We start from the raw sequence: 10,594 nt of genomic DNA, 5'->3' as shown, positions 1-10,594 counted from the left end.
TACAAGTGTATCAAATATGGCTATTTTTTACTTAATATTTATTTATTAGATCTCTAATGTTAAGAGAAGTCTTAAATATAATATGATTATTCAGATGCTTCTGCTCCAGTGTGGCCACTTCATTATTATACTATACAGTGCTTTTCCGGGACTTTCAGTGGCGCTTAACTGTCGGGCTCCATAAAGTCGGTAGTTTCCAGTGAGCACTCCCAACCTCACTCCTTCATCGATGAGTAATTGAGCTGCTTTCAAGTCGTTTTCTGTGAGCACTTCCACATTAAATGTACCGATGAATCCAATGCAGATGCTATTTCCATTATAGCCTGCAGTATGGGCGCCTTGGTTGTACCAGCCTCGACCTTCGTATACTAAACCATCGCCTCCAACTAGAAAATTATAACCGATATCGCCCCAACCATTTGAGTGTATATGAAAGGCTTGCACATCTCGTACTCTTGCATCACACTGGACCTGTAAGTATGTAGATATCTACTATATATGTATGCTCTAAACACATATTCACTTGTGACGTACCCTATTTTCGCATTGTGCTGTAGAAATATGTGCAATGATGATCCGTTCTATTGGGAGTTGCAGTTTCTGCATTCCTTCTGGCTCAGTCTGCGCAGACCATTCATCTCTACTAATTAACAAAAGCGAGTTTGGTCGAGATTCTGGAATGAGGGCGGTTTAAAAATGTATGTTAATGTAACTTGTAATTAAAAAAATTCTTTAAATATAAATCATAGCTATTGCTTTCCACTCAAATATCGTGAAATTATCCACAGTTTTGAGAATTTTTCAAACAGTGCTAAACGATTACAACCGTTTGCAATGACTATGTAAATATGTTTACATTAGTATGTAGTATGTTTGTGTTAATACCCAGGGTTGCATTATCTGGAATCCCTTGCAATGACTCTTTGTTTCCACTCCTTGCAGTGAACAACAGCAGTCCGATTAATATTGACAATGCTATAGCTGCAATAGGTATGAGCACTCGCCGATTAAGGATGGATGCATGCACTGCTTTCTGTTGCGTGGCAGAACCGTTGGCTTCTGCGTTAGTGGCTGGAACGAGGCAAAAATCGATGTAAAGTTAAGTCTCAAAACTCGACATATCATATTAGTTATAGCGCGTCGATTGAATGTTCTATGGATTATTCTGTGATTTTCTTTGAGACTATAGGTCTAAACATTTTTAGGGAGAATTGTTTTGGGATTATAAAAATTGTGCGCCAGTTTTCGAAATGCCGGAATTGAATTAAATATTTATATGATCTTTTGTCCATATCGGTCAGATCTGACAACTATATCACCTACCATATATCCCATACAACCGATAATTCAGGTTTTTTAGAATTAGCCCTAAAAATCGCAGGCACGAAACAGGTTTTAGACCCACATTTAAAAAAAAAAAGTTGTTCAGAATGTTCCGTAGAACATTTCCCGCATACACGATTTTATAGAAAAAATCGGCCCGCTCTAATACTTATGCCCTTGTATTATGTACAATGAAGCCGGACACTAGATACAATCAAATATATGTATATTTGCATTGAAAATCAACGTTTTATTTCGAAGACAGATCAGTGATCTTAATTCTTAAAATTTGAGATTAAATGTTTTGGTTCCGCCTTTACAAGAAAGAAGTGAGTTGACCTTATGTTTTAACTATGTACATATGTATATCCAACATTAGAGTAGTTAAAAGTTCAGTTTTTATTGTAAATAAGTGTGGATTGTATGTAGCAACTCACCTCTTTGTACCAAATCCGGACATGCTTTGAGATGCCTCTCTAGTGCCTCTATACGCTTCTCTAAGTCAATCAAATTGGTATATCTTGTTTCAATTTGATTCCGTGATTCTGATTTTGACTTGCAATCATTATTATCACGATTAACACTTTTAACGGCTGAATGATAGCAATTTTGACAGAGCCAAATAACATTTTCACAGAAGGGCTCTGGTGGATTCTCCAAATTGGTGCAATACTTGACGGGCTGGAGGAATTTCTGGTGGGATTTATCAGCGGAAAGCGAAAATGTATTGCAGTCCCGACAAATTAACACTACATTGGGATTCATTCTCGTCGATGTTAGATTATTGAATGCAATACGACATATTAGAAAGAAAGTTCATAGTTTCAAGTTAAATGCTTATCTCCAAAACAAAAATTCCCCTGCAATCGCTAATTCGTGCACTTTAGCTTCAGATCAGAAACATCTTCTGTGGAAATGCACGAATGCATTATCGCAAGATTGTAAACTACGTATTATGAAGGTGCATTCGGCAAGTATCTGTTCGTATATGTATACTCGTATGTATGCACTGTGCTGCATATGCTTACATATTTTGATAGGGCGGCTCATAACTTGATTACTTGGTATTTATTAAGCCAAACATAAATTTGCACAAAAACTACTATTTCAGACAAGTTGGAAGATTAGCATAATTGGCAAAAATGCAAAATTTTCGATTTAAGAAATACGCAGATCCAAACTCTTGCAAAATAGTTCCATTCTAGCGACTCCTTCGTTTTTCCTTACCGCGTACAATAAGAGTAAGAAGCCTACATTATAGCCTTTTATTTGGCAATAGTTCACTATTTTGCTGTGTAGTTTCCAAGCCCAGTCCCCATTGTTGTAAAATAAATACTGCAATCCACTATGTTTTTGTAATGAACAATAACAGTAATTTATTTATACGATATTTGTTTTTCGATTACATTTAACTGATAGCGATCATTGTGTATATTATGAATCCGATCACCAAGATATTGACGGTAATGACAAGAAGCTTGTGATCCTTGAAAAGCATAGTGAGTTGAGAACAGTTAACTAAAGCGATGCTGTCTTTGCAGATGTGCAACGTCTGGAGAACAATGAAATACTGTTTGATCTGTGCATATTCTATAATGGAGCAGATTGAATAATTAATAAAAATTATAGGTGGAAACTGATGATTGGCAAATAGAAAGGAATTGCATATCATCTTACTGCTACAGTCGTGTGTTTTATATAGCGTTAACTTTCCAAGTGCTTATAGTGGCCGGTTTGAAATTGTGATTTCTCCGTGCGAACCCCGCCTGGATTGCAAAATTATGTTCAATAGCTTTACATGCTATTGCTATATGCTTTCTATAGGCTGAGAATGCAAATCCTTTTCAAGGCTGTCGATTTTAAAGTATTGAATATATGCCAAAAAACTAACTCCACCACTTCTCTAATTTCAGCATTTTTATTATATAGAGAACATTCATCTTGATATTTGATCACAAATCGGAGGGGTTTCTCGTGGCTGACAGCAATTTTTGATTAATGTCTACATGATTACATGTATGGACATCGCGATCAATCCGAAACTCCAAGAAAAAACGATCGAGTGCATTACTTTTTTCTGGACTGTACATATGAAAGCTTGAATTCACTGAGTATGTTTGTATACGGCTTGTATGATCGGAGAGATATATAATAGATACCTACTATATGTATTTATCTAAATGTATATGCTTTTATGCAGTGCTTTCATCTAATTTTATGAGACATTTATTCAGATGCTCATATATACATATATGTATGTTATATATGCACATATGTATATATTCGAACAGAATATTTATTTCTGCAAAGCAAAACTGAATCCATGGGAATTGCATGCAATATTGAATTTGAAATTATTTAATTTAAATGAAACCAAAAAAAACAAGTAAGAAAGGTTAAGTTCGGGTGCAAACGAACATTTTATACGCTTTCATTTGCAAGAATCAAAGCCAGAAAAATACTTTAAAGTGTAGAACGTCAACCAGAGGATCGAAATCAAGGTAATTTTTTATATATATATTTAAAATTGTGCTATATGAGAAGCACGCGTGGTTGTTGGCCGATTTCCTCCATTTTTGTTCTGTGACATATGAATGCAAGTATAATGCCAAACGAAATTTTGTCGAAATCGGTCGCTCGGGTCTCTAAATATGGTCCAATTTTCACACCGGCTCCCATAAAGCCTCTCATACCATCTGGGAGGTAAAATTTGATGTCTCTGGCGTAATTAGTTATTGATTTATTATTTATTTACTAGTTTTTAACAGTACCTTTATATGGGGAGTGAGCAGGATTATTTTACATTTTCACATCGTCGATAGACGTTCTTATAATACGAGTATGTGGGCTAATTTGATGGTTGTAGGCTTAGTAGTTAAGAAGATATAAGTATGTATGTTAAACTTAGTTGTGCCACGCCCACTTATTCAGATGATTTATTTTAAAAAATATGCTTAAGTTTTACATTTATTTGGTAATAAAATGGTAAAACTTGAGAAATTTCAAAAAAATATTATAAATATTTATTTAGACTCCAATGACACATATATGCAATATATGTACATATACAGTAGCGGACAAAAAAACGGGACACTTAGTTGTAGTGACTTTAAATCGAAGTAGTGGTAACAAATCAAACTTTGTTATACAAATAAGTATTTATTTTAGTATGTACATTATTCAGCTACGCTAAAACGCTTTTATTTATATTCCTGAGTATACACATGGCTGCAAATAAAATGAAATGTGGAAAAAGTCCAAAACTGGCTGAAGTTGATAAAGCCACAATTTTGGCTTTGCGATTGCAAAACTTGAATATAAGTGAAATTAGTGGTAAAATAAATTTTAGCAAACTGCTGTCGGTGCTTTCCTTCAGAAATATGCGAAGACTAAGTCTTTAAAACGCAAAACGGGTTCCGGACGCCCGAAGAAGACTACCACCATATTAAGCGGATTAGTATTCATAACAGATTTAAAACAGCTGAAGACATCAGAAGCGAAGTTCAGAAATCAGTACGCGAAAAGTACGACGGCACCTCCAAGAAGCCGGACTAACTGCCTGCCGACCTGCCAAAAAACCACTATTGACAGTAATAATTCGACAAAAACGCCTCCAATGGGCGAAACCAGGACCACAGAAGATTGGAGAAAAGTCATATCTTCAGATGAGTTCTAAATTAACATTTCCGGTTCAGAGGGAATGTCGTATGTTCGCAGAAGAGTTAGTGAACGTTTCCGTAATGAGTGTGTCAAACGTAAGTCAGGCAGGGGGGGAGTCGGATGATCTGGGGGTGTTTTTCCTATTATGGTGTTGGACATTTGGTGTTGATTGATGGAAATATTAACGCCAATAAATACCAACAGATCTTACAAGGAAACCTGGTCCCTTCAATTGAAGAGCACTTTTCCTATATGGACAACATAAAGTTTCAGGATGATTCTGCGCCATGCCATCGAGCCAAATCGATAAGACACAGTTTTTCATATTACATAACCTTATTAACATTTCATTTTTACAAAGACATCAATAATACACATTTTAATTTTATTCAGATAAAAAAATATTTAGCAGAATTGGGTGTTTTATCACTGGACTGGCCTGGGAACAGTCCTTATATAAACCCCATAGAAAATCTTTGGCACATCATGAAAGCGCGGATAACCAGGCAGAAATCAAGGACTTTGACAGAACTTAACCGAATAATTGAGGACATTTGTTATAACGGTATACCGGCACAAATTTTACTATCGTAAGTTGATTCCATGCCCGAACGAATAAAAATCGTGATACAAAAATAAGGAGGCGGCACGAAATATTAAATCAAGGCATTTTGATGTCTCTATTATTATTACTAGTTTAAAAAAATTGTTTTTATATAAGTCCACATGTTTAAATAAAATCAAATAATCACACATTTCTAAGGTGTCCTCTTTTTTTGTCCGCTACTGTATATTGTGCCTTAGTTAGATACGTATTCAGACCAATGTGGCCAACCCTTGAAACTGTTGTACAACTCATCCGACTGAACATCCGTCGAAGTCGGATCCAACATATATGCTCCATATATCTTGTAATCTTGTGAGAGTTTACCAAGTCGTACACCTTCGGCAAGCAGCAATTTTGTGACGTCCATTTGCTTTTCCGAAGGTTTCTGCTTTTTAAAAGTACCAATATAGGCGAAACTAATACTATCCGAATTGAAGCCGCGCAAATGCGCACCGATCGCATCCCATCCACGACCTTCATACACATTGCCATCGCCGCCAATAAGGAAGTTGTAGATAATATCATCGTGATTTTGAGACTCGATGTTTAGAGTTTGTGTCATGCGCACCCTGTGAACGCAGGTGGTCTGGAAGAAAGAGTTTGAAATCGGTAAACAATGAATTCATCTGCCATGGTATATACTAAATTGATAAGCCTTTTCTTGTATTACTGACAACTCACCTGCGTTTCGCAATCATCCGTGCGCGTAGGTAGAACAATGACTTTTTTGACGGGCGTCGCCAAAGGTAACGGATCACTTGAAGGCGGCTGGGCTAACCAGGCATCACGTGGAACAATTCGCAATATCTTGCCCCCTCCCACGTTATCATCCGCTGCAAAACATAGGCACAGATCATGTTAGGAAATTCAATAAGTTATTCTCAGTTCATTTTTATTAATGAGTTCATAGTCGGGTAGAAATTCGATGATTTGTTTTATGAAGAGCACTTCCTTGCGATTGCGCGCTAATTTCTAATGATTTAAAAACTCCTTTGAATAAGAATCATAACTTTCCACTCAAATACAGAGAATAATAATTTTTCTATTATAAGTACATAAGTGACCTATCCCTATATTTTAATCAAATTATTCTCACTTTTAATAATTTCCTTACATTAACGGACAATTAGTGTAAAAGTTTACAACCGGAGGCAATGACTTTGTAAATATGTTTGTGTTAGTATGTAGCATGTTTATATTTTAATACCCAGGGTTGCATTTAATGGAATACCTTGCATTGACTTCTTGTTTTCTTTGAAGAATCCACTCCTTCCTTCAGTGAAAAACAGCAGCCCGATTAATATTATTGACAATGCTATAGCTGCAATAGGTATGACCACTCGCCGATTAAGCATGGATGTATGCGCTTTGTATTGCGTGGCAGAAATGTTGGCTTCTGCGACAGTGGCTGGAATGAGGCAAAAATCGAAAATAAAGTTATGTCTCAAAACTCGACGTACCATTATTTTTATATTCTTTTTATAGCGAGAAATGTTCTACAGATCATTCTGCACAAAATTGAGAATCAAATTGTTTGGTTCTGCTTTTGCAAGGATATAGTGAGTTTACCGTGAGCTTTTACTATATCCAACATTAGAATAGATTAAAGTTCAGTTTTTACTGCAAAAAAGTGTGGATAGTATGTTGCAACTCACCTCTTTGTACCAAATCCAAACATGTCTTGTCTAAGTCGAGCAAATTGGTGTATCTTGTTTCAATTTGATTTGGTGATTTCGATTTGCACTTGCAATCATTGTTTTCATGATGAACACTTTCAGCGGTTGAATAATAGCAACTTTCACACAACCAACTAACATTTTTACAGAAGGGCTCCGGTGGATTCTCTAAGTTGCTGCAATATTCGTCGGACTCGCCGAAACAAGGTCTCTGGTGTTCACGATCCTTGGCAAGCGAATATAGGTAGATCGGTGCATTGCAGTCCCGACAAATACTCACTACTTTGCGATCCATTCTTCGCGATGCTTGAAAATTGAGTGCAATATGACATATTAAAAAAATGAAAAATTAGTTTCGAGTTAAATGTTTATCTCCCAAAAGAAAATTCCCCTACAATCGCTAATACGTTCGCCTTAGTGTCAGAAACAGAAACGCCTTCTGTGGAATTGTATGAATGCGTGAAACTCTCACAAGAGTACAAACTACGTATTGTGAAGGTGCATTCGGCAAGTATCAGTTCGTTGTTACATATTTTGATAGAACGGCTCATAACTTGATTACATAGTATTTATTAAGCGAATCATAAATCTGCACAAAAAGTATATTTTTTTTAATTAGGCTAATTTATAAAAGATGTAACATTTTCGGTTTCAAAAATACGCAGCTACTCATGCATACTCTTGCCAAAACAGGTCCTTTGTTGCGACTCCTGCGCTCTTGCCTATCTTGTACAATAAGAGTAAGAAGCTTACATTATAGCCTTTTATTTGGCAAAAGTTCCCTATTTTGCTGTCTAGTTTCCGAGCCCAGTCCCCATTGTTCTAAAATAAATACTGCAATCCACTATGTTTTTGTAATGAAAAATAACGGTAATTTATTTATACGATATTTGTTTTTGCGATTACATTTAACTGATAGCGATTATTGTGTATATTATGAATCCGATCACCAAGATATTGACGGTAATGACAAGAAGCTTGTGATCCTTGAAAAGCATAGTGAGTGAGAACAGTTAACTAAAGCGATGCTGTCTTTGCAGATGTGCAACGTCTGGAGAACAATGAAATACTGTTTGATCTGTGCATATTCTATAATGGAGCAGATTGAATAATTAATAAAAATATAGGTGGAAACTGATGATTGGCAAATAGAAAAGAATTGCATAAATATCATCTTACTGCTACAGTCGTGTGTTTTATGTAGCGTTAACTTGCCAATTGTTTATAGTTGCGGGTTTGCGATTGTGATTTCTCCATGCGAACCCCGCCTGGATTGCAGAGTTATGTTAAATAGCTTTGAACCTTTAGTGGTTTTCTACAGGCTAAGAATGCTTTATAAAATCCTTTTCAAGGTAGTCGATGTTAAAAGTAATGACTATATGGCAAAAAACTAATTCCACAACTTCTCTAACTTCAGCATTTTTATTTTATAGAGAACATTCATCTTGATATTTGATCACAAATCGGAGGGCTTTCTTGTGGTTGCCAGTAATTTCTGATTAACATATATGATTTGCATGGAGGGAGCTTCCCGATCAATGCGAGACGATGACGTCTATTGTTTTGTTCTTAACTGTACATTTGAAAGCTTGAATTCACTGAGTATTCCATGCATAAGATGTGTGAACAGTAACATATAATATAAAAAATACGTATTAGTATATGGCTTGTATGATCAGATAAATATAAGTATAATAGATACCTACTAAAGGGTGATTCATTTCGAGTTTCCCTACCTTTTAAAAACGAAAACCCACAGAAACTTAAAATTTAATAAAGAATGTTTATTATTATTCGAAAGAACATGCTTTGGCATTTATTTTTTGAAGATTATCTCTTTTAAATGTTGGCCGCAGCTCCGTCTTAGATGATACAATTTTCGATTACTCGTTCGAGCATTTCTCCTGGTAACTGGCTGATGATTGTTACAAGGCCTGAACGGAAGCGGGATTGTCAGCGTAGGCTTTAGACTTTACACATCCCAACAGGAAAAAGTCTAACGTTGTAATATTACACGATCTTGGTGGCCAATAAATCCGTTGATTGATGTGAAGGGGAGCCGAGATCATGAGCTTCAATTTCAGGCATTAAATAGTCGATATCATGTCGCGATAACAGTCGCCATTGACGGTTACGTCCTCACCGGCATCATTTTTGACGAAATATGCATCGATGAGTCCACCCGCCGACAAACCGTACCAAACTGTTGTGTTTTCTGAATGAAATGACAGCTCTTGAATCTTTTCAGGTTGTTTACATACCCATTGAGCCAGAAATGGGCCTTATCACTAAACAAAATTTGGCTCGAAAAGATTGGATCTTTTTGGAATTTTTCAATGGCTCTTAGGAAGATCGAGCGGCTATTCGGTCGAATATTATCCATTAAAGAATGTTAATGAATGGGTGATGGTGTTGTGAACGCTCAGTACAGTACCCCCACTTGAATCACCCGTTATAAGTATGTGTTTATCTAAATGCATATGCTTTTATGCAGTACTTTCGTCTAATTTTATGAGACATTTATTCTGATGCTCATACAAGTACTCGTATATGTTACATATGCATATATATATACGAACAGAATGCGATATTTATTTCCGCAAAGAAAAATGTAACTCATGGGAATCGCATGTAATATTGAGTTTGAAATTAATTGATTTAAATGAAATAAAGACACAGAACATATTCTTGAATTGTAAGTGTACTTTGCTCATTGATAGACTAATATTTTGCAGAATTATTGTTTGAACCAGATGAAAGATTGAAGAGCTAGGACTGATTAGCAGTCAGTTAAGTTCTGGTTAAGTTAAATAAGACTCCTCTCAGTAAAGAATTCTTTTTAACCGGAGCATAACTGATAGGTGACTGCAAGCCAGACAATGAAAAAATGGTACTTAAATTTTTAAAGTTATAAAGTTGAATACATCGAACTTTGCGGCGTCGACCTTCCGACATGAAAAAACTGCACTGATACTAAGGAATTCCACCAGATTCGAGGTTTTGATTGTGTACATACTAGACTTTTTAATTAACAGTATTCTAAAATCAGAGATGAAACCAAAATCGGTGTTTTACTCTTATTGTCCCTTAATTTTGATGGTTATATCGATATTTCGGTTTTATTTTTCGGCTTTTCTGATCAGCTTTGCAGTATTTGCCTATCCTATACATTTCCCTTTCGCCGTTAAGGTCTTTATATTGTGGTTTCAAAATATTATTATAAAAAAAATTAGATTCGATTTAATTTTGCACGATAGGACTGATGAGAACAAATTATTTGAACTAATTTGTCGAAATTTCAACTGAAATAGAAAAACAACGGTTTAAA

At 35.7% G+C, this 10,594-nt stretch overlaps 2 protein-coding genes across 3 annotated transcripts; both read right to left on the bottom strand.

The window, feature by feature from the left end:
- LOC105231288 (peptidoglycan-recognition protein SC1a/b) lies at positions 1-2,916 on the bottom strand. Of its 2 annotated transcripts, XM_011212496.4 has the most exons (4): positions 1,761-2,912; positions 886-1,071; positions 535-674; positions 1-471 (listed from the first exon to the last, which is right to left on the bottom strand). In XM_011212496.4, the coding sequence occupies exons 1-4, from the start codon at positions 2,086-2,088 to the stop codon at positions 91-93; spliced, it is 1,035 nt and encodes a 344-aa protein (XP_011210798.2). In that variant the 5' UTR covers positions 2,089-2,912; the 3' UTR covers positions 1-90. The 2 variants fall into 2 exon arrangements, with proteins under 2 accessions (XP_011210798.2, XP_049317728.1); XM_049461771.1 differs by lacking the exon at positions 886-1,071 and having other exon boundaries at positions 1,761-2,916.
- A 2,867-nt stretch (positions 2,917-5,783) lies between these two features.
- LOC125780134 (peptidoglycan-recognition protein LC-like) lies at positions 5,784-8,500 on the bottom strand. The gene is made up of 4 exons (XM_049461766.1): positions 7,246-8,500; positions 6,822-6,998; positions 6,272-6,423; positions 5,784-6,176 (listed from the first exon to the last, which is right to left on the bottom strand). Exons 1-4 carry the CDS (start codon positions 7,559-7,561, stop codon positions 5,784-5,786), a joined length of 1,038 nt encoding a protein of 345 aa, XP_049317723.1. The 5' UTR covers positions 7,562-8,500.
- Between the last annotated feature and the right edge of the window lie 2,094 nt (positions 8,501-10,594).

Source organism: Bactrocera dorsalis, unplaced genomic scaffold, assembly GCF_023373825.1.
Source record: "Bactrocera dorsalis isolate Fly_Bdor unplaced genomic scaffold, ASM2337382v1 BdCtg110, whole genome shotgun sequence".
NCBI classification, from domain to species: Eukaryota; Metazoa; Arthropoda; class Insecta; order Diptera; family Tephritidae; genus Bactrocera; species Bactrocera dorsalis.
This window is presented reverse-complemented; position numbering and strand designations above follow the sequence as displayed.